Genomic DNA, 25,459 nt, shown 5'->3' on the forward strand with positions numbered 1-25,459 from the left:
TTAAATAATTTACATTGTGGTCCAGCCCAGGGTTGCTCAAAAGGTAAGCATTCTCAACCAGTAGCTCATGAGTTGTTGACCAGTAGATCACAGCATGCAAATCATTCTACTAGAGCCCTCTTCCAGGTATTGGCTCATTCATATGTAAATGTTAAATGATCATTCGCTCTAAGGATTTAACTTCGAGGGTCCAATATCGAGGGTTAATTAACCCTCGATATTCGACCAATAGTAAATGTGCCCCTAGGTGTATTTCTGTATTTTTTCATTCCTTTACTTGGGTTCATTCCCCCAGTATTCACTTTGGAACATTTCTTCCTCCCCCAAACCTATCTGTTTCCCTTAAAGCCTTCACATAGTTCTTTCTAGTTCCTGTTTCTTTCAAATTCACCTCAGATATCCCCTCCCCTCACTTCCTTACACTAGTATTAGCCTTCTATTATTCCCTTTTTGTACTTGTAGCTCATCTTCAGTTATTTACTTTATTTGTCCCTACATAAGGTATGATCCTCCACATGTATATTTCTCACCAATTTCTACTTCTATGACAACATTCTTGTTTACTTGCTTTTTTGCTAGTCATATCAAATTTGCCTTCCCAACATTCCTCTCCTTACACTTGATGTTGCCTCATCACTCCTGTCTCACAACTAATTGTCTCCTAGAAATGATTTCCTCCCACTCACAACAATTGTTTTCTTCCAATCACACTAAATGTTCCCTCAATTATTCTTTCCATGCTTTCAGCAAAAATGACACCAACACCACAGCCCTCAGTGTTTTATACCCACAACTAAATTGTTTTCGCCTTTTCCAACCTGGCACCAAAAATATTCATTGGTCAGCATTTTTAACGATTGCTTCACATCCAGATACACAAATAATACTAAAAAGGCACATTTTTTTGTCACTTCCTTTGTAATCAGGAGGGAGCAGAAGAAAGTCCCACACTTAGCCAAACAGACACTTCACATCATTATTCTTTTTTTTTTCTTCTTTTTTTGCTTATATTGTCATTTCAGTAAAGAATCATGTCTATACACTATAGTTATACTTTTGACAAAGGAAAAAGTCATTTGGTTTGGCTCTGAAGTCTGTTTTTCTTATGAAACAAACCTTTTTCCAACTGTTCATTTGTAAACTTCTTTTCCAAATCCAGCTGCACAGTTTGAGTAAATCCATACACGTCTGGGTTTGCTTGGTGGAGGTGTTAGATGGTGAGCCAGATATTGGCAGAGAGTACCTAGGCAGACCCTTCCTAACACCATAGACCACTTCGGCCTTTTATTTCAACAGTTTGAGTTTTTCTCCTTTAGAATGGCCTTTTTCTTCTCTAACGTAAATAAGCGTCAGTATGCGGCATAACCACAAAGTTCATGGAAATGAAATGAAATGGCAAATAAATATGATCACTTTACATTTTGCTTTCTTCTGGGTATTAAGGAACATTTAACTTCTTCTGTCATTATGGAAAACAATAGTCATTGAGTGTAGCAGGACTGTGGGCTTTTTGTGCACTGGAAAGTTTACTTTAAAAAACATTTGTCACACAACTGGAAATTCTAAAATGTGATTTCATATCTGAATAATTCCGCATACATTTCCCATGGTAAACATAGAGGGTATACACCTAATATGTCATTGTGAGTCCAGGAGCAAGTGTGAGACATGATACCCTATAGAGATCTAAGCTTTGTGTGTATTTGGAGCAACCCTTGCCAGCCCCATCTAGTTAGATTGTCACGTGAAATGATTTATTGTTCATGTTCCGTAAAAGGTAACCAATTGCAGTGAGCCTACCTAGTTTAAAAAATGCCTCTATTACACTATGACTAATTAAGTAGATCTGTGCTAACCCTGATCAGATGTGATGTTTGGACCGATACAAGAAGTCAAAAATCCCATTACTCACCATGGGTCACACCTACTGACATAGTAACATAGTGGATGAGGTTAAAAAACATACATGTCTTCTAATTTCAACTTCTTTGCCGAAATAAAACCTGCCTATGTCCCAGTTAATTCAGAGGAAGCCTAGTTGAATTCAAAGGGGTGAACCACATTTAGCATTGGGCCTAAGCTGGTGCCGGCATTCCACCATTGCTGGTAAATTTGTACGTCCCACTTTTCCGTCAGCATTTCTTCCTGTGATATTGACTTTTTAGCACTAACATAGGTCCTTTATAAACAGCTACTCTCTTCTTGCCCCTGAACCATACATACCTCACTCCTGATACTCCCATACTCTTCCCCCCGATCCTCCCAATCTCCGCCCTGTGACATCACCGCACTGGCCTCCCTGGATTGCTGGCCAGTAAAGCTGCGGAAAAAAATGTGGCAACCCTAAATAGGTAAAGGGCTTCTTGCGGCACTTCTTTGATGTCAATAGGAGGGAATCTGTTGGCGGTCACAGATGTTTGAGCCAAACCCTTGTACTTTATTACCAAAACACGTTACGGTTTTACTCCTCAATAAACCTTACATAGAGTATAGGGTGAGGTGATATAAGACATTTCTGAATCCATCTTCCTAAGAGGATGTGCCAGTTTACTGCTGCAACCTTGGCAATATCTGTATCTACAGTATATGGACTGACACGACCTTTCATTTATTATAACAGAAAATCCTCTTTATGTCGGTAGTCCAAGAATTCTTATTTTACATTCATTCATTAAAAAAATTTTTTTTATTATTTCTTAATCAGAGACATTCTGTATTTATGAACGGCAGGTGGGCTGTGTCATGTACTTTATGTCTCTCGTCTACACTTTTAAGTAAGCCTTGCAATAGAAATATGCCTGCAGATGATGACAGATGAGCGTTGATGAGACTTACTCTTTCTTGACTTCTTGTGTTTGAACATCTATTTATAGAGCTCAAGTTTAAAATGGACCTCATAGCTTTTCTAATGCTAAAGTGGCCTATAAAGGGCAGGGGATTTTCATCTCTGATTACTCTGAAAATGTAAACAGCCCCCGAGGCATACATCGTGCAAGTGTTTTGCTACTAGAGTGGTGTAAATTCTAAAAATGCTCCCTAACACATGTATCAGCTGTTTCCTTAATGTGCTAGTTTGAAACCCTGTCCATAAATATAACTTGACTGTCCAACACTTGAGCTGATGGGGTAATGTGATACTGCACATAGAGATATTTCAGCTGGTCTGGTGTAGGATAAACGCCATACATCTTCCTAGGAAGCAATAGTTGTAAATTCTGTCAGCTGGACATGGTGCTAGCATCGAGCAGCAATTCAAGTCTTTAATAAGCTAGTGATCAACTACTGTTTCTCATTAGCCAAATATAATTATGATCCACTGGGTTAAGTATCTTCCCAGAAGCAATAGAGTAATATAATATCCCATCATTGTAACTGTTAGCATTTCTATAGCACATTTAATGATTAATTGCGACCCCATTCCTTTCTTACTTCACATACTAACCTCTTGGAGAGCAGCTGTTGTATCCAGTCTGGAGCTACTTAGCTGTCTGCTCCTAGTATCATAAGCAGAGTTATCAGTAAATACACGTTAAAGAGCAATGGGTTTGGATAACGCAATGTCCTGTTTTATTTACATTTTTATGTACTGAATAATTCCAGCACTTTATAAATTTGGATGATTTCTTTTCTTTTCTTATCAGAACACACAGCAGTTAGGTTGGGAGATTCCAATGCCTCATTTGTGATATATATATATATATATATATATATATATATATATATATATATATATATATATATATATATATATATATATATATATTCAGATTTTCTGCCTAGAGAAAGCTAATAGAATTGGAATTAAGGCACTGAAGACCTTACATTAGCTGAAATAAATTACTACTACTCAGGATCTATTTAAAGTCATTGTCTATTCAAGTGTTGTGAGCTCCCTTCTAAACTTGTGCCATGTTCTTTCTCATTCTCTGTCCATCAGCATGTGTGTTTCTTTCAACCAGAGAACCAAGTCAGATTTCATAATATTAAACTTGACACATTTGAATTGATTCTCAGTGGCTTCCATGTAACCTCCATCCTTGTCATCCCTTGTAGAAATGGCAGTGCATTGAAGACATGTCTGGGAAGCTTCGTATTCATAAATGTAAAGGGGCCGCTGACACCATTTCGCTAAAGAAGAGGACACGGAGTATAAACTCAAAGGGCTATGGAGGAAAGCAAAAAGAGTGTGTATGTGGGGAAGCAGATTACAAACCCAGCAGAAGTCAGAAGAAGAAACAAAGGCTTTTCATGAGAACTCCCGGTGATAAAAGTAAGTTCATCAGTGTTCTGCTGAAGACTTCTAAACAGTATGAAGGCTATTTGGCAAAGAAATACCGTCCAGTTCTTTTTAAGGTTAATCATCTATTATCTTTAATTTTGTAGTTGCTGAAATTTGAAATACTGCCCAATGCCACAATTTGAATAAAATCTTCATACAATGTTTCCAAAAATCTGTATGTTTGAAAACTCAGAGCAGCATTACTTTGAGGGTTTACTAGTGTATTTATATAGACCTTTCTGATAAAGCTTACTTAGTTTTAAACTTTCCTTCTTCTTTAAGGGACAGATGCCAGAGTGGAAAAGGGAGACATGTTAGCAATACAGCAGAAAAATGAGTTTGCATATATACTGCCCATGAGAAACAGTAACCCAGAAACCTTATGGAATGTGTATGATTGCCTAAACTGATTAATTGATGCTTAGTCTTGCTCAGTAGGAATATCCCACCGGCCAAAGACCAGATTGTTGTGTGTGTATGTGGATTGCATCCTACACATTCGCAGCTTGGCCAGGTTGATGCAGTAAATGTTATACCTGGTTAATGACAGCTTATTGTAACGTATTTTAACATTTGTTGCTCTGCCAGTAAACCAATAAATTAGTATTTTGTGAATGTGGGTTGGTGCATGAGCAAATCCTTCTACTAATTATTATCACACAGTGGCCCCTAGTGGATTTCTGAAACAATTCTGTCATCCAAATTCCATCATTTATACTGCGAGCACAATGCCACAACGATAAACATTACGAATTTACCAGGGAAATGCTTTGCTAAATTCTGTTCTGCCACTGAGAAAGAATCAAAGAAAGGAGTGAAATGAGAGAGATTAATTTGTTTCTTTCAAATGTCACTGATAATGGCTCCCACCTGTGGCCTGTAGGGTACTAATAAGGGCTACCAAAATCCCCCCCCCTGCTTTATAATAGTCGTGTGCATGGAACTCTTCATACTGTCATAAAGGACCAACGTAAACAGCAATTAGTGTGAGAAAGGAGGTTACTGTGTGGTCCATTAAAGGGTACAGAGTTCATAGGCTATGTCTTTCCCATTCATTTAAGATGCTTAATTGCTAAATTAATTTTCAGAATTGTTATTTAGAGTCCTCAAAATATTCTCCACAAAGTCATATATGCGAACCTGTTTTTTTTTTTTTTTTTTTTTATTTTTTTAAACAGCCTCTGCCTTTTTGAGTTGGTGTGGATCTCAGTCTGTCTGTATTTCACTCAGGCCATTTTTCAATTAGCTTAATTGATCTTACTGATGTCAGAGCTCAGTTAAGGACAAAGGTTGGTCTAGTTAATGAAAGGCCACCAGATGTTTGGGTTACAGCTTCTAAATTCTATGTGTACAGCTGCTCCGTTAAGTGAGTTGCAGAGAACAACAGTGTGATGGATGGGAAAAACCTTATGAATCACATTAACTGTTTGTGTCTGAGGAGAGAAACATTGCAGCTATGGCACTTCCAATGAAGATAACAGCAAAGCCAAGACCATGCTGGTTTTTGAGAACCATGCATACAAAAAAGAATATAACTGCATTCACATTTGTTAAATGAGAGATGTTTTCTCATTCAGTTGTTACTTTTCTGCCTGTGTATGTCACGTATCTAGAGTTTTATCCACACTGATGGTTTTTATAGTCAGTTTTTAGTGTGCTGTAGACACTGTTAATACAGGGGGTCCTTGAGTTAAATACACCCAACTTACATACAACTCACACTTACAAACAGAGGCTATTACAGTAACATACTGTGTTTTGCTTGGCCTTTATTAGCATTTAGCTTTAATAAACCACCTGCCCCAATCCCCTCTGGCATGAGTTGTCTACTGCAGAGCACAAAAAGGTAAAAATTAATACTATGTTAAGACAAACATCTGTCTAAGTTGCGTTTAACAAGTAAATGTATATGTTTTAACTTACATACAAATTCAACTTAAGAGCAAACCTACAGAACCTTGTACATAATCTTGTACATAACCCGGGGGCTGCCTGTATACGTGATGTATGGATTATGTAGACTAGGCCTTTTCTGATCTTATAGTCAATATGAAATCTGGTTTGTGTGCTCATAATGAGAGAGAACCAGAGAAGAACGATAAGTAATTCAAAAGCAACGGCTGAATATTCTGGACCTAGGGTCAGGGGTCTTTCTATAATTTGGCTCCGCATAACTTACGTCTGCTAAAATGTGATTTAAACATTAACTAAACCCAATCTTTGGGGACCTTTTTTGAAGTCCCAGATCCAATGCTGTCATCACTTGCACCATTTGTACCGGAATATACATCTTTTGATTTCTTGGATTGGGAAACCTTTTATCAAATACCTGTAGAGATCACCTTATTTTTTTTTTGGTCTCCTGCAGAATTCAATCCTCGTTTTGTCCACACTCGGCACACACGCTCACTTTCCGTTGAGTTTGAAGGTGAAATCTATGACATAAATCTGGAAGAAGAGGACCACCAGGCTTCCCAGCTCAGGAGTATTACTAAGAGGCATTACATTTCTGAAGAAGAAGAAGAAGTGGGTGGTGAAGATGTTGATGATGACAATGAAGAATATGAGGAAGATGAGGAGTATATGACCACTATTCCTGATGAAGATGAGATGATGTTAGCTGATGGGGTGATTAGTGCAAGCCAATCTGCATCTGTCCGAGTCACACATAAGTACGTAGTTTTTGTTTTACTTTCCATTTGTTTTTTCCATTTGCGTTTACCCTCAAATTGCAAAGATTTTTTTGTTCTGTTGGCCAAATACAGGCATTTTCTCATATGAATTTCTACTAAAAATTCGGATTTTATAGTAAATTTTATAGTAAATTCAAACAAAACTTAGTCATTGCCTGGAAGGAACTGTCATCCCTGTCCAACTGGCCCATCCCATTCAGAAGCCACCCCTGAGGGTGGGGAAAGACAATCAGGAAGTGACATCCCCTGAGAGAGGAAGAGGGTGGAGTTGGCACGGGGAGACTGAGGGAGACTCAGTGGCACGGGTGGCTTTGGTCCCGCACTGTAGCACCTGTACCTGAACCACTTTGTTTGATAGGGTTTAACCCAATAATAAAGCAATATGCCAAAAATAGAATCTCTAGGCCATTTTTGTTTTACAATGGCAATGTGATGTCAAATTCTTGGGGGTTATTTACCAAAATCCGAAGTTTTCTCATTATTTTATTAAAAACATCTTCGACCAAATTCCCATCTTCAATTTTACTTTATTTATCAATAAAATAATTTAAAAAATTTTGGGGCAGGAAAAGACTCTGAAATCTCAATAAAATCGTGAAAAAATTCAGAACATACAATTTTTTCTGATTCTCGCCGGAAAACCACAAATTATTCAGATGATCATACTAAACCCAGCGCAGATTATATCTTCCAATTGTAAAAGGGACATCTGCCATTGACTTCTACATGTCCTCGACAGGTTTGAGATGGAAAATTTTCTGATTCAGACTTTTAGCAGCCTTGGTGTATAATAAATTTGAAAAAAAATTATTATTTTTTTTCCATGGAAAATTGGTGTTTTCTGCTTTAAAAATCGAACCAGAAAAATTTGGACTTAAGAAAAAATTACCCCCTTTAATTTCCCTTGCTGTTTTTTTCACTGCTGTTCATCATGACAAATTCAGTGAAATACTCAATGTTGTTTTTCCACTTAATTCAACTGACCACTCCAAGTACAGGACCTTCTAAAATAGTCGGGGTAACATCTGCAGCTTTACAGATACAGTATGTTTTACGTTTATACCAATTTTTACACAATTTTTTCGCTCAAACTTTACTTTGCATCTATAAAAATGCCCTGTTTATGTCTGGCAACGTATTCTGGACCCAGTGTGTGTGTGTGTTGATACAAGCAGCATTCTTGATAATCTTCCATCAATTTTTCTTGTTTAGGTGTTATATTCTTGCCAACGATACTGTACATTGTGAGAGAGAATTGTATCACTCAACCAAAGCCTGGAAGGATCACAAAGCTTACATTGATAAAGAGGTAAAGTGCACCCACATCAAATAGCATCTGATTCCTCACTGCGTGTGCCTCCAGGGATCAGTAGAACACTGCAGGTCTGCTATGCGCAAGCATCAGGTTTTCATGATTGCAGTGACAGATACTTGAAGATACAATTACACTGGCAGATCACATAGAATTCACTTGTAGTAAGAAATAGACAATGGGATTCTAAGGAAGTTTGTTTAATTTTTTTGTACTTCAACTCTCCAATTTGGGTTGCTACAGCCTCACGTACACTAGGGGGCAGATTTATCAAGGGTCGAATTTCGAAGTTGAAAATACTACGAAATTCGACCATCGAATTTAAATACTTTGAATTCAAATATCGAATTTGACGTTTTTTCAGCAAATTTGGGAATCCTGCGATCGAATAAAAATCGAGCCATTCGAAGGATTTCAGTGATCGATCGAAGGATTTTTATTCGATGTGTAAAGACTTGGAAAAAGTTTGTAGAAGGTCCCCATAGGCTAACATAGCAATTCGGCAGGTTTAATTTGGCAAAGTATTGAAGTCAAAGTTTTTTTAAAGAGACAGTACTTTGATTATCGAATGGTCGACTATTCGAACGATTTTTACTTCGAGTCGAAGTAAATTCGAAGTCATAGTATCCTATTCGATGGTTGAAGTATCCAAAAAATTACTTAGAATTTTGAATTTTTTTACTTAGAAAATTCCCTCGAATTCACTTCGACCCTTGATAAATCTGCCACTAGAAGTAAGATAGTAGTTTGAATGACAGAATTCAATATGAACACAAAGATAAGTGATAAATAATTTAAAGCTAACCTTAGAATGTATCTACTTTCTTGCAGCTGTGGACGGTGACCCTAAGCCAGATAGCATTTAAAACTTTTGGCTGAAACAAAGTGGTATGGAAAGTAGTAGACTGGAAAGGCAAATAGTTAAAAAAACACACAAAATATTGCCATAGTTTTAAGGTTATTTGCCCTGTTCATTACAGGCCGTATTTATATATAGGCACCGAAGTGCCTGTGCCTAGGGCCACTGCTTTAAGTGGGTAGCCCTTGGTTGCCGATCTAAAAGACATTATCTTTTCAAACCAAAAAAGTCCCCCATCCACAGCCGCAGACCTTTCTATATATCTGTCAGCAAAGCTGGGGGTTGAGGAGTACGTAGGGAATACTCAACAGAAAAATATGTTCACCTATTTTTTGATGGAAGATATTCAAGATAATGCCAGACTGTATGATATAAAACAGTTTAAAGGAGAAGGAAAGCTACTGAAGCAGTTTATTGCCAGTAGATTAGCCACAATAGTGCAAGCTAGAACACTATTTATTCTGCAGAATGTTAAACCATTCTTGAGTAAACAGCTCTTGAAGTGTTCTCTGTTTTTTTAGGATAGCCATACTGTATTTAGGATGCCATATTGGCTTGGTGCGACATCAATTCCTGCCTGAGCTCCCAGCTCGCTCATAGCTCTGGGCTCAGATTACAGGAGGGAGGGGAGGAGGGAGGGGGAGAGGAGCAAACTGAGCATGCTCAAGCCCGGGGCAAGGAGGTTTAAGCTGAAAACAGGAAGTCTGATACAGCCCATGAGTACACAATAGAAGGAAAGAAATGTGGTGTGTCTTTTGAGAGAGGACTCAGAGCAGCATTACTTTGAAGGTTTATTGGTGTATTTCTATAGACCTTTTTAATAAAACTTACTTAATGTTAGCCTTTCCTTCTCCTTTAAGAACCGCTAAATCATAATGCTAATATCAGTGTACTTTTATAGATTGAAGCCCTTCAAGATAAAATCAAGGATTTAAGGGAAGTAAGAGGACACCTTAAACGAAGAAAACCTGATGAATGTGACTGCAGTAAGCCTGGGTGAGTATGGAGTATGTTCACTGAAATGCTTACATAGGGGAAATAGGTCTGTTTGTTTGGCTATGTATGCTTAAACATTTAGCTTCTAGGCCCAGATAGAGATCTGGTCAAAATTAAAATCACAGGTTAATGTTCTGAAGCAACTGTGTGTCATTTCGTATGTTTAAGAAAAAGTTCATATTCCTGATGTTTGGGGGGCCCTAAAAAATCCAGTTAATGCCACTAGCTATGCCGAGTGCATCTAGATTAAATCTAGAGAGATCTTATCATGGTAAAATTGGAAAAATACAAAGAAATTATTTCTAATGATTCTTTTTAATTATAGGTCACGATCCTACATTCCTTATGTTTCAGTTACATATCTGAAAAATATCTGATTACATTTTTCATTTAAAATAATTTCCCTTATTTCATGATCTAAATTCTAATGTTTAAACCTTATTGAAAGTTGAGGCATTCATATGAGTTAACTGGGTAATAACTGTACCTTATTCCCTGTATTGTCCTTGTCCTTGCAGGTTTTACAAGAAAGAAAAAGGGGTGAAAGTGCAGGATAGGCTGAAAGGCCACATGCACCCATTTAAGTAAGTATTGTTTTATGTTTGAGTGTTAAATTATCCTCATGTATTAGTTTGGACACAGGGGAGCATATTTATTTACCTGTGTACAGGTATAGTATCGTTTACTATACTTTTATACCATTTATCCGGAAACCCTTTATCCAGAAAGCTCTAAATTATGGAAAGGCCGTCTCCCATAGACTCCATTTTAAACAAATAATCCACATTTTTAAAAATAATTTCCCTTTTCTCTGTAATAATAAAACAGTACCTTGTACTTGACCCAAATTGATATAATTAATCCTTATTGGAAGCAAAACCAGCCTATTGGGTTTATTTCATGTTTACATGATTTTCTTGTAGACTGAAAGTATGAAGATCCAAATTACAGAAAGATCCATATTCCTAGAAAACCCCAGGTCCCGAGCATTCTGGATAACAGGTCCCATAATGAGCATACAAGTGTGCCTAGCATGCTGTACAATAAGGGCAGATTTATCAAAGTGTGAATTTAGAGCTCACCACATTAAGGGGCACATTTACTAAGCTGGAGTGAAGGATTAGAAGTAAAAAAAACTTCGAATTTCGAAGGTTTTTTTGTGGGTACTTCGACCATTGAATAGGCTACTTCGACCTTCGACTACGACTTCGAATCTAACGATTCGAACTGAAAATCGTTCGACCATTCGATAGTCGAAGTACTGTCTCTTTAAAAAGAACTTCAACTAGCTACTTCGGCACTTTAAACCTACCGAGCATCAATGTTAGCCTATGGGGACCTTCCACATAAGTTTTCTAAGCTTTTTCTGATCGAAGGAAAATCCTTTGATCGATGGATTAAAATCCTTCGAATCGTTTGATTCGAAGGATTTAATCGTTCGATTGAAGTATTTGCGGCAAATCCTTCGACCTCGATATTCGAAGTCGAAGGATTTTACTTCGATGGTCGAATATCGAGGGTTAATTAACCCTCGATATTCGACCCTTAGTAAATGTGCCCCTAAATTTCCACCACTTTATATTTATTTATTCATTATCAAATGGTGATCTTTCACCCATTCATAAATACGCCTCTAAAAATCCCATAGAAATGAATAGAAAGTGGTGGAATTTTACTGTGGTGAGCTGGTATTTCCCACTTTGATAAATCTGCCCCAACAGCATTCCATTCTCTACATTCTGTTCACTTTCTACCTGGAGCCACTACCCATTACAGCCCTTCCAATATTTCAGAGCTTTCCGGATACTGGGTTTTTTGGATGATGGGTTTCAGTGAAATCAATTTCTCTAAAAACATTAACATTTAGAGGCACATTTATCAAGGGTCGAACTCATGTGAGTTATTTAAAACTCCCATAAACTCCCATTAATTCGAAATTCAAACAATCCAAATGTATTCATAAAATCAAATTTTCTCAGCTCAGACAAATTGAATCGACCCGAAAACTCGAATCAAATTCGATTCAAATTAAAAAAAACTCAATTCGAGTTTTTTTCTCCGAAAATATGAATTTTCTAATTTGTATGGTCAAAACTCTCAAATTCTAATTGTGAATCATCCAAACTCAAGTCAAGTTTTAATTCGAATTTTCAAATTTTTTTTTGGTCAAAACACTTCTACCCTTAGTAAATCGACCCCTTATTCTCCCAAATTAAAAACAGCAGAAATCAGAGTACTTATTTGTTAAGGCTATGCACTTTATTCACCAATTTCTGCTGTTTTTAATTTGGAAGAATAAATGTGAAGGTTTTTAGAGGATTTACACAAAATTAAATATGCAGCCATAGATATTTAACTACCAACGCTTGCCACTGAAGGTCATTTAGGTCAGGGGGTATTTGTTCATGGAAACCAAATGAGGGTTTCTCTTTCTTAAAGGAGAATTCAACCATTCAAGTATAAAGTATGGGGCATTCCCCCACCCCACGTAGACTCCCCCCCAGCCTACCCGCCTCGGGGAGATGCCCCATACTTTATACTTACCCCTCAGGCATCAGGGTTCACCGCAGGCATCTTCCGGGTCTTCATGTCTTCTTCTGGAGCTTTGACAATTTCCGTCCATTTCGGCACATGCGCAGTTGTCGCAAACCGGTAAATTGCTCCAACTGCGCATGCGCCTCTTCGCCTGCCTCCCACTCAGCTGACCTGAAAGATGGCTGCGGTGAACTCCGATGCCTGAATCTGCACCGAGGGGTAAGTATAAAGTTATTGGTCTACGTAGGGTGGGGGGTAGGTTTTTTTTTTTTTAAATGGTTGAATTCTCGTTTAAAGTCAGCATATTGAAATTTTAAATTTGCTGTTATAGAACTTGCGTTTGGAGCGGTGGTATGTAATTATATCTGTGTGGGTTGTAGTACAAGATGATACACTTGATTACAGGGGTAGTCTGGTGCCCCATCCATGGATAAACCACTTTACTTCTCAATTCAGTGGCCCATTGGATTGCCCTTATTTGATAAGGGTACTGGATCATCATTTTCCATTTGTAATTTTATGTATATTTATAGGGAAGGCATGCAAGAAGTAGACAATAAATTTCAGATATTTAAAGAGAACCGCAAGAAGAAAAAAGAGAGGAAAGAGAAGAAACGTCAGAAGAAGAAGGGAGAAGAATGCAGCCTTCCTGGGCTTACTTGCTTCACTCATGATAACAACCACTGGCAGACAGCACCATTCTGGAATTGTAAGTACAGGAGATCAGTGGGAGCTTGGCTTTATAGGAAGAGCAACCAAATTTTTGAGACATATTTATCAAAGGGTAGAAATACAGTACTATATAAGTTCTGAGAAAATTCCTCACGGAGTTTAATGGGTGTGACACTTTTATAGAAATGTTTTTGCAGCGATGCAGCCCCTCCATATTTTCCAGTGAATATCTTGCTGAGAGTTCTTTCTCCAGTTGCCTAGCATGCCAGAGAAGAATCTTTACTATAATACTTACATATTGATGCCATAGATTCTACAATCAGCAGCATTTGAGTGGTTAACGTTTTTTATTGTATCTCTATTATTTGGCTGCACTACATCAAATGGTGGTTCAACCCAGACCAGACACCTCAGGCACTGGCTGTAGGGCCAATGGAAGGTCTTCCATATAGAGCAATTTCAGATCATGGGAAACTTCCAGATGAAATCTTCTTATTCTGCATACTATTTGTTATCATATTGATTTTTATGGTTTATTGTGAAAACCAAATAAAATATTTCAAACAAAGGAAACTTCCAGATGTTATGACAACCCTGAGGAAGGCTTGGAACCTTGCAAAATTCTCCAATTCTAATACCTAATGTACCCTTGTGGATGAACTCTCACCTTCCCCATTTCCATAACTTTCCTGACTTTCTATATTGGCCCCGAAAACAGGTTAGGCACCTACAAGATATGCTAGATGGCCCTAGTCTTGGCTTGTACGAGTTCTTTAAGGAGAAACTTGCAGAACCAAATCTATCCCAATTCCGGTACTTCCAAGCACAATTTGGTGGAGTTGAGGTCTCCCAACCCCAATTGGAAACAGTACTCTGGTCTCCCTCGCTAATGAAACCAACGTCAACATTATATAAAACTCTACTGCAAACAACCTCCCCTCCATTCCAAAAGGCCTATCATAAATGGCTGACTGATATCACAGACCTCACAGAGGAAGACTGGGAGGAGGCAACAGATAGAAGCTACTACTTTCTATATTCTATAGGGGATAAACTAGTCCAGTTTAAATGGCTTCACCAATTCTATCTCACACCTGTACGACTAAGATCTATGGGAAGTAATCCCAGGGCAAGTTTCTACAGGTGTGGATCAGAAGGGGCAAACGTCCGGCACATGGCCTGGTCCTGCCCGCAGGTGGCCAAGGTTTGGATGGAAGTCATGAATCTACTAGCAGACAAATTAGACTTTCCTAAACACCACACGTGTGTATATAAGGGGTCCTAGATGATCTTATAAATACTAACCATGCCAGAACCCTCTTATACTACGCTAGGAAAATAATTGCAATAGCATGGATGGGACCCAAACCCCCTGTGGTGCAAAACTGGATCACACTAGTGAACCAGACTCTACCCCTAATTAAGGTCATCCTATTAGCCAGAGACTCACAAAAAAGATTTGACAAGATCTGGAGCCCATGGTGGGAGGCAGGGCTAGGTGGTCACGGTTCCTTAACATGAACTGGAATACTCAAAGCTGCATCAGTTAAAGTGACTGCTTGGTAAAAACTCGGAAGTGGTCAAACCTTATTCGTCAGTAAGTATGGGGAAATGCAGGACTCCTCACACAAGAATAGGCACCCGCCCAGGGATTAAGATGACTGATAAACCAACCAACAGTATGGAGCGAAAATACTACTACAACGCATATTTCATAAATATTTTGTAACCGAAACTTTACTGCTTAATGGCGTGTGTTTTGTTCTATGTTTTTCTATGTGTTTTAAAACAATAAAAACTTTACCTTTAAAAAGTTTTTGTATTGTTCTACTTCACTAAGGGCCTCATTCCTTTCATTACAGTGGGATCATTTTGTGCCTGTACGAGCTCCAATAACAATACCTACTGGTGTTTGAGAACCATCAATGAGACTCACAATTTCCTGTTTTGCGAATTTGCCACCGGCTTTTTGGAGTACTTTGATATGAACACTGATCCGTATCAGGTAACCACTTGCTTTCCAAGCACCGTTTCCAAATGACATTGGTTTTATATTCTGTAATATGTTCTATTTTCTCTCCCAATGTCAGCTAACAAATGCCGTGCACACCATTGAAAGAGGAGTTCTGAATCAGCTTCACATACAGTTAATGGAATTGAGAAGCTGTCAAGGTCACAAGCAATGCAACCCACGGCCCAAAGTCTTAGAAGCAGGTAATTAAGTTCTATCAATCTCATTCCTATCACACACACATATTTGATTTGTTCTTGCAGCTGCTTGCCCCTCGCATTCTTACTGTATGGGGGGTTATTTACTAATTTTGCCAAAAAAACTAAAAAAATGTTGTTTTTAGTGGGGGGAAAAAACACAATTTTTTCAGGATTTATTATACCCCGAGAATGGAAAAAATCAGAATCCGAAAATCCGGCATCTCAGACCTGCCGAGGTTCAATATAAGCCAATGGGAGAAGTCACAAAGATTTTTTGATCTGCGCTGGGTTTCGTGCAATAATCTGAATATATAATACGAAAAAATTGGGTGTAAAATCCGTATGATTCGTTTTATTTCACGATTTTTTACACGTTTTTTTTCCCGCAAACAAAGTTTTCATGAAAGTGTATTGATAAATACGGAGAAAAAACCCGTACGGATTCGGTCGGGATTTTTTCAGAAAATATTGAGATAAATTCGGACTTTGCTAAATGGGCCTCCCCTTGTGGCAACTGCAGAATTTCAGGTTCAGCGCCTGTTGCTGGTATGTTATTCAGTGAACGAAGCTGCTTCTCTGGATTGTTCTCTGCAGTTCAAAAAATAATGAATTTCATTACAGTAACTTAATTTAGTCATTTCCCTTACAGGCTCAGGCATCAATAAAAACCTCATTGTCGGGGGTTTGTTGTAATAAAAAGGGGACAACCTAAGTCTTAAAATGCAATACTACATAACTTTATTAAAGTATCGTAAATAAAAAAAAAAATTAGGATACCCTCTAAAATGAAAGAATTAAACTCTATGGCTAGAGACGGTGTTTCTTGATCACTTGAGTCAATAAGAAGCCTATTAAATAAACCAAACCTGCTCAGAATGGTGGTGCTTTTGATATCTAACCACTTGTCTAAATGAAGCCACTAACCTGCTGATAACCCTAGGGTCTTTTACTTGCTCCCCCTAATTCTGTTTTTTTTTTTTTTTGTTTAGAGATAAGCAGCATCTTTATTTATTTGAAGAATGCATTGTGATATGCATAACAAAATCGAGTGCTTTGACTAGTTTGCCTTTAATATCTTTATTTTTACTTTTTTTTTCCAATTTGTTATCGGATCAGAGTCGTGTTATAACCTGGCTCAGTTGTTCCTCTTTTAAACTGCTGTGCAAGGAAAATCTACCTTGTGAATAACAAAACGTTACTCTTGTATTTTCCTACATCAGGAAGTAAAGATGGCGGAAGTTCTGATCTGCACAGGTATTCGCTCCTTTTTTATCTATTCTTCTCCAGCGGCTTCTTTCCAAATAATTGCATGATCCAGCCCATTCCAACTAATGTTTGTATTCCGTCATGGTGTAGCTCTTGGTGCATGTCAATTCTAACCGTGCTCATCTTTAATTCAGTCACTGCTTTCAAACCCACCCACTGTGCATTTAACATACGTCATTGTCACAGCAAGCATTCACTCAATAAACGCATTCCATGCCTGTGGTGTTCATTTTTCTACCTAGGATTCATTTCATAATCAAACATTGACCCACTCCCACATCACTTGATAGAAAAGAAGGTGCTTTGTATTTTTTTTTCCTCTAACTGTGGTTTGTTTCTGAATTATTCATATTGTTTATCTAAGTGTGGTGAAAGTTATTAAACCTACATTAGTTGTATAAATATATAGGTTTGTATATATCAATATATATTAAAATTAGAACGGATTATTTGTTATTGGGCTACAGGGTGGTTCGCCTTTACATTAACTTTTAATATGTTATAGAATGGCCAGTCCTAAGCAACTTTTTAATGTGTATTTATTATTTATCGTTTCTGAATTATTTGGCTTTTTCTTCTGACTCTTTCCGGTTTTCAAAAGGGGGTCACTGACCCCATCTAAAAACAAATGTTTATAAGGCTACACATTTACTGTTATTGCTACTTTTTATTACTCGTCTTTCTCTTTAGACCCTCTCCTATTCATTAGGAATGCACCGAATCCACTATTTTGGATTTGGCCGAACCCCAGAATCTTTTATGAAATATTTGTCCGAATACCGAACCGAATCCTAATTTGCATATACAAATTAGGGGTGGGAAGGGGAAAACATTTTTTACTTCCTTGTTTTGTGACAAAAAGTCATGTAATTTCCCTCCCCACCACGAATTTGCATATGCAAATTAGGATTGAGTTTGGCCAGTCGGAAAGATTCGGCCGAATACGAATCCTGCTGAAAAAGGCCGAATCCCGAGCCGAATCCTGGATTCGGTGCATCCCTACTATTCATATTCCAGTTTCTTATTCAAATCAATGTATGGTTGCTGGAGTCATTTTTAATCACTTGTACAACTCGCACAACAGATTTCATTTCATACAAGGGGGTGTGTGATAAATAAACCACCTAGGAAACTGGTTTACATTCTCTGGACCTGCCCACTGGACAGGTTGTATGAGCATTTAATCACTCAGCCCCCATATCATCTGTGTAAAACACTAATCATAATTCTGTTGTGTTTCTGGCGCAAGGACTTCTGGGGCCCACTCTGGACACTGTGTGTGAGTGACATTCCTTGTTACATGGACTGGAACAGAACTAATAATTTCCCTTAGTCGCTGCCAATGATAACAACTGGGGAATCTCACATTTCAATTAGAACAGGAGGTTCCTCCTAAATATTCGGAAGGGGTTTCTTACAGTGAGAGCTGTGAAGATATGGAATTCTCTCCCTGAATCAGTTGTACAGGCTGATACATTAGATAGCTTTAAGAGGGGTTGGATGGCTTTTTAGCATAGCTACTACGTAACATTCTGATCTCGTTCCAACTACTTCTAATATACATGTTGTGACACAAGCTAGCGACAGAGTCATGACACAAGCTAGGGACAGAGTTGTGACACAAGCTAGGGACAGAGTCATGACACAAGCTAGGGACAGAGTCGTGACACAAGCTAGGGACAGAGTCATGACACAAGCTAGGGACAGAGTCGTGACACAAGCTAGTTACAGAGTCGTGACACAAGCTAGGGACAGAGTCATGACACAAGCTAGGGACAGAGTCGTGACACAAGCTAGGGACAGAGTCGTGACACAAGCTAGGGACAGAGTCGTGACACAAGCTAGGGACAGAGTCGTGACACAAGCTAGGGACCGAGTCGTGACACAAGCTAGGGACAGAGTTGTGACACAAGCTAGGGACAGAGTTGTGACACAAGCTAGGGACAGAGTCATGACACAAGCTAGGGACAGAGTCGTGACACAAGCTAGTTACAGAGTCGTGACACAAGCTAGGGACAGAGTCATGACACAAGCTAGGGACAGAGTTGTGACACAAGCTAGGGACAGAGTTGTGACACAAGCTAGGGACAGAGTCATGACACAAGCTAGGGACAGAGTTGTGACACAAGCTAGGGACAGAGTCGTGACACAAGCTAGTTACAGAGTCGTGACACAAGCTAAGGACAGAGTCATGACACAAGCTAGGGACAGAGTCGTGGCCCAAGCTAGGGACAGAGTCGTGGCACAAGCTAGGGACAGAGTTGTGACACAAGCTACGGACATAGTCGTGACACAAGCTAGGGACAGAGTCGTGACACAAGCTAGGGACAGAGTCGTGACACAAGCTAGGGACAGAGTTGTGACACAAGCTACGGACATAGTCGTGACACAAGCTAGGGACAGAGTTGTGACACAAGCTAGGGACAGAGTCATGACACAAGCTAGGGACAGAGTCGTGACACAAGCTAGTTACAGAGTCGTGACACAAGCTAGGAACAGAGTCATGACACAAGCTAGGGACAGAGTTGTGACACAAGCTAGGGACAGAGTTGTGACACAAGCTAGTTACAGAGTCGTGGCCCAAGCTAGGGACAAAGTCGTGGCACAAGCTAGGGACAGAGTTGTGACACAAGCTACGGACATAGTCGTGACACAAGCTAGGGACAGAGTCGTGACACAAGCTAGGGACAGAGTTGTGACACAAGCTACGGACATAGTCGTGACACAAGCTAGGGACAGAGTTGTGACACAAGCTAGGGACAGAGTCGTGACACAAGCTAGGGACAGAGTTGTGACACAAGCTAGGGACATAGTCGTGACACAAGCTAGGGACAGAGTTGTGACACAAGCTAGGGACAGAGTCGTGACACAAGCTAGGGACAGAGTCGTGACACAAGCTAGATACAGAGTCGTGACACAAGCTAGGGACAGAGTCGTGACACAAGCTAGGGACAGAGTCGTGACATAAGCTAGGGACAGAGTCGTGACATAAGCTAGGGACCCAGAGTTGGGGACCACTGCCTTGGACAATCACTAATTATTGGGCTGGTGGAAGGCAGTTTGGATTTTAAATCCCAGTTTGGACCTGACTACAGGGTTCCTTAACATTATATCAGTGTATAGTTATACAGCAACTTACATTTCCCCAGTTATGGTGGACATTCTAGTAATACAACTAATGATGCATGGTTCACACATGAAGAAATTCAAAAGAGACTTGAACATGTTAAGATTAACAAAGGTCCAGGGCCAGATGGTATTCATCCCAGGGTAATTAGTGAGCTTAGCTCTGATTCATTGAGATCTGGCATAGTGCCGAGAGACTGGCGAATTGCTAATGTGGTGCCTCTATTCAAAAAAGGATCCCGTTCTCAGCCTCAAAACTATAGGCCAGTTAGTCTGACGTCAGTATTAGGAAAGCTTTTCGAAGGGTTAATAAAGGATAAGATACTGGACTAGGGACAGAGTTGTGACACAAGCTAGGGACAGAGTCGTGACACAAGCTAGTTACAGAGTCGTGACACAAGCTAAGGACAGAGTCATGACACAAGCTAGGGACAGAGTCGTGACACAAGCTAGTTACAGAGTCGTGGCCCAAGCTAGGGACAGAGTCGTGGCACAAGCTAGGGACAGAGTCGTGACACAAGCTACGGACATAGTCGTGACACAAGCTAGGGACAGAGTCGTGACACAAGCTAGGGACAGAGTCGTGACACAAGCTAGGGACAGAGTTGTGACACAAGCTACGGACATAGTCGTGACACAAGCTAGGGACAGAGTTGTGACACAAGCTAGGGACAGAGTCGTGACATAAGCTAGGGACAGAGTCGTGACATAAGCTAGGGACCCAGAGTTGGGGACCACTGCCTTGGACAATCACTAATTATTGGGCTGGTGGAAGGCAGTTTGGATTTTAAATCCCAGTTTGGACCTGACTACAGGGTTCCTTAACATTATATCAGTGTATAGTTATACAGCAACTTACATTTCCCCAGTTATGGTGGACATTCTAGTAATACAACTAATGATGCATGGTTCACACATGAAGAAATTCAAAAGAGACTTGAACATGTTAAGATTAACAAAGGTCCAGGGCCAGATGGTATTCATCCCAGGGTAATTAGTGAGCTTAGCTCTGATTCATTGAGATCTGGCATAGTGCCGAGAGACTGGCGAATTGCTAATGTGGTGCCTCTATTCAAAAAAGGATCCCGTTCTCAGCCTCAAAACTATAGGCCAGTTAGTCTGACGTCAGTATTAGGAAAGCTTTTCGAAGGGTTAATAAAGGATAAGATACTGGACTTCATAGCAAATCATAATACTATGAGTTTGTGCCAGCATGGTTTTATGCGTAATAGATCTTGCCAGACTAACTTAATTTCTTTTTACGAGAATGTAAGTAGAGACCTCGATTCTGGGATGGCAGTGGATGTGATTTACTTAGACTTTGCTAAAGCATTTGATACAGTGCCACACAAAAGGTTACTGGTTAAATTAAGGAATGTTGGCCTGGAACATAGTATTTGTACCTGGATAGAGAACTGGCTAAAAGATAGACTACAAAGAGTGGTGGTAAATGGAACATTTTCTAATTGGACCAGTGTTGTTAGTGGAGTACCGCAGGGCTCTGTACTAGGTCCCTTGCTTTTCAACTTGTTTATTAATGACCTGGAGGTGGGCATTGAAAGTACTGTTTCTATTTTTGCAGATGATACTAAATTGTGCAGAACTATAGGTTCCATGCAGGATGCTGCCACTTTGCAAAGTGATCTGTCTAAACTGGAAAACTGGGCAGCAAACTGGAAAATGAGGTTCAACGTTGATAAATGCAAGGTTATGCACTTTGGCAAAAATAATATAAATGCAAGTTATACACTAAATGGCAATGTGTTGGGAGTTTCCTTAAATGAAAAGGATCTAGGGGTCTTTGTAGATAACACGTTGTCTAATTCTGGGCAGTGTCATTCTGTGGCTACTAAAGCAAATAAAGTTCTGTCTTGCATAAAAAAGGGCATTAACTCAAGGGATGAAAACATAATTATGCCTCTTTATAGGTCCCTGGTAAGGCCTCATCTGGAGTATGCAGTTCAGTTTTGGACTCCAGTCCTTAAGAGGGATATAAATGAGCTGGAGAGAGTGCAGAGACGTGCAACTAAATTGGTTAGAGGGACAGAAGACTTAAATTATGAGGGTAGACTGTCAAGGCTGGGGTTGTTTTCTCTGGAAAAAAGGCGCTTGCGAGGGGACATGATTACACTTTACAAGTACATTAGAGGACATTATAGACAAATGGCAGGGGACCTTTTTACCCATAAAGTGGATCACCATACCAGAGGCCTCCCCTTTAGACTAGAAGAAAAGAACTTTCATTTGAAGCAACGTAGAGGGTTCTTCACAGTCAGGACAGTGAGGTTGTGGAATGCACTGCCGGGTGATGTTGTGATGGCTGATTCAGTTAATGCCTTTAAGAATGGCTTGGATGATTTTTTCGACAGACATAATATCAAAGGCTATTGTGATACTAAACTCTATAGTTAGTATAGGTATGGGTATATAGAATTTTAATTAAAAGTAGGGAGGGGTGTGTGTATGGATGCTGGGTTTTCATTTGGAGGGGTTGAACTTGATGGACTTTGTCTTTTTTCAACCCAATTTAACTATGTAACTATACTGTACTATCTACAGATATTAGTAAGATATGTGTTGTTAAAAGATTTTCAGGATGTATGTGTCAGGAACAGACATACCATAGATCTTGGTTGTTTCATTGATCTGTCAGGTTGAAAGTTTAGTTTGGCTCAAATGACATCTTTATATTATGGATAATATGGTTGTTTTTTTTTGCTGGTGAATTTCTTCAACATGCATGAGTGGTTGAATGACCAGACTTTTATAATTATTATCTCATCATCTAGATTTTTCGTTTTTGTTAAAGGAAAACCATACCCTCCGAACAATGAAGTCTCTATAAAAAGATATTGAATAAAACAGCTCATATGTAAAACCCTGCTTCATGTAAATAAACCATTTTTATAATATACTTTTTTAGTAGGATGTGCCACAGGATAATCCTACATAGAAAATTGCCATTTTAAAAAAGAAGGGCCGCCCCCTGGGATCCTATGATTCACGGTGCACACAAACAAACCTTATATGTTAGGTCACATGAGCCACTTAAAAGACAGAGTTCTGTCTTTTGCTTCAACACTTCTTCCTGTTACAGTTACAGTTGTAGTATTTCTGGTCAGGTGATCTCTGAGGCAGCACACAGACCATCACGGAATGGGGGTTCAAGGCAAGAGATGTAAAAGGGCAATATTTACATAAATATATATATACAAGTTTGGTAAGACATGTCATTAAATATGATATAAACTATCTGTTGCTTAAATATTCATTTTGGGGGTAAAGTTTTCATTTTAAATGTGTTGTTCACCTTCCAACACATTTTTTAAATTTACTTGTTTTCAGTTCACCATAAATAAAGATTTTTTTCCAATTTCTTTCTATTCTTGATTTGTGACCTTTTTGAAGTTTAAAAGTTTCATATTTCACCTTCATATGTCTTTTTAAAGCAGCTTTGGGAGGGGGTCACCAACTCTGTAAACTGTTAAATGCTACTGGGAAATGGAGCAACTAATGGAGCAAATTATAACAGTTCAGAATCTGCATCTGGATCACTGGGCTGCCAGACTGAAACACCAGAGATAGGAACATTACAATTTTACATTTTATTTTGGAAAAATTGCAAAAAAGGAGAGCAATTAAAAAAAGGGTGTTATTTCTGGTGAACAATCTGAACTGAAAACTAGTGTTTGGAAGGTGAACAACCCCTTCAATAGTTTATCATTCTTTCCCCCGGATAGTTTTTGTCATTAAAAAAATCTTATCTTACTGTATGTGGCCAGTCTTATAGTAACTACAAAGCTAATCTTCCATGTCTCATTAGACTACAACAATTTTCCCTCTGCACCCATTATAGAAAGTGAAAGATAATTACAAAAAGTCTTCTTATTGACCTTCAGTAAGGGGATGATTTAGAAAATGTATCTGGGCAAAAACAAGATAATCGTCTTATGTCTAACATAATTTTTTAAAACTGGTTGTTTTTGATGCGCAAAAGTGCACAATAAATAGAGTAAAAATTAAAAAAGTTAATACCCAAGTGGAAAAGATTGTATAAAAAACTGAAGCGCAAAAGTGCACGATAAATAATTAGAGTAAAAATGATCGAAGTTCATTGATACGTCCCAGACTGATGGTCGGAATTATAAAAAGTGTTTTTGAATCAGCCAAAAGGCCAGAGCAAAAGATGTGAGTGCAGTGTAAACACATAGGGGGCACACTTACTTAGCTCGAGTGAAGGAATAGAATAAAAAATACTTTCAAAGTATTTTTTTGGCTACTTCGACCATCGAATTGGCTTCTTCGACTACGGCTTCGACTTCGAATCAAACGATTCGAACTAAAAATCGTTCGACCATTCAATAGTCAAAGTACTGTCTCTTTAAAAAAAACTTTGACCACCTACTTCACCACCTAAAACCTACCGAGCATCAATGTTAGCTTATGGGGAAGGTCCCCATAGGCTTTCTAGCCAATTTCTGAAAAATCGTTAGATCTAGGGATTAAAATCCTTCGAATCGTTCGGTTCGAAGGATTTAATCGTTCGATCGAACAATTATTCCTTTGAACGTTCAATCGAACGAATAGCGCTAAATCCTTCGACTTCGATATTCGAAGTCAAAGGATTTAACTTCGACGGTCGAATATCGAGGGTTAATTAACCTTCAGTAAGGGGATGATTTAGAAAAATGTAAGTAATACAATGCCAAAACCAAGATAATCTTCTTATGTCGAACATCATTTTTAAAACTGATTGTATAGGAATTTGAATTTCAAACTGCAATAATTCAATTAACTGTTAAAAAAAGTTTTTTATATACTTTTCTTTATTCATCTACCCTCTCTAAGTTAGTCATTCTGCTCAAGGGAGCTTTTGTAGTTAAGCTTTAGTATGGAGAGATAAAATGAAACCAAAAAATTTAGGGGCTGATTTATCAAAGGTCGAATGTTAGGTTTTTTTTACCTCAAATGAACTTGAATTACCTTGAAACTCAAATAGTATCTTATTTAAGAAAAAAACTCCAATGTCTAAAACTGGAACGAGTATTACTGATTTGAAAACTCGAATCGAATTCAAATTTAAATTGACTAAACTCGAATCAAGTTTTTTCTCCGAAAAAAACTTGAATGTCAGGAAGGCTTATAACATCTTCAAATGGGTCACTGGACTTCTGCCATTGACTTCTACATGAACTCGGTAGGTTTTAGGTGGTGAATAGTCGAATTCGAGTTGTTCCCAGGGTGAAGGTATGATATACTCTGATTCGAGTTTTTGATTATTCCCAACTCGAATTTGTGAGTTCTGAACAAAAATCCAACTCGAGAATTCGAATTTAAAATTCAAACCTTAATAAATCTGCCCCTAAGGGGCAAATGTATAATCCTTTGGTTGCTATAAGAAAATACAACAGAGGTCTTAATCAGGCAACGATTACTACAAGTGCTCGAGGTTCAAGGAAAATGAATTCACCCCCTTAATTTTTTTTTGCCTGATGTTAGTGTCACAGCCA

General features: G+C 38.7%; 1 protein-coding gene across 6 annotated transcripts in view; it reads left to right on the plus strand.

The window, feature by feature from the left end:
• sulf1.S (sulfatase 1 S homeolog) overlaps positions 1–25,459 on the plus strand; it is a 102,740-nt gene that overhangs the window by 72,440 nt on the left and 4,841 nt on the right. For 4 of the 6 annotated variants that reach the window (XM_018223780.2, XM_018223782.2, XM_018223781.2 and 1 more), the window contains 8 exons: positions 4,054–4,270; positions 6,648–6,951; positions 8,185–8,281; positions 10,045–10,139; positions 10,658–10,723; positions 13,208–13,383; positions 15,209–15,351; positions 15,437–15,560. In XM_018223780.2, coding sequence (XP_018079269.1) covers positions 4,054–4,270; positions 6,648–6,951; positions 8,185–8,281; positions 10,045–10,139; positions 10,658–10,723; positions 13,208–13,383; positions 15,209–15,351; positions 15,437–15,560 — 1,222 coding nt within the window. Of the gene's footprint in view, positions 1–4,053; positions 4,271–6,647; positions 6,952–8,184; positions 8,282–10,044; positions 10,140–10,657; positions 10,724–13,207; positions 13,384–15,208; positions 15,352–15,436; positions 15,561–16,673; positions 16,812–25,459 lie in introns of those variants that run through there. The other 2 variants (XM_018223785.2, XM_018223784.2) reach the window with 2 other exon arrangements.

This window comes from Xenopus laevis, chromosome 6S, assembly GCF_017654675.1.
Source record: "Xenopus laevis strain J_2021 chromosome 6S, Xenopus_laevis_v10.1, whole genome shotgun sequence".
Taxonomy (NCBI): Eukaryota; Metazoa; Chordata; class Amphibia; order Anura; family Pipidae; genus Xenopus; species Xenopus laevis.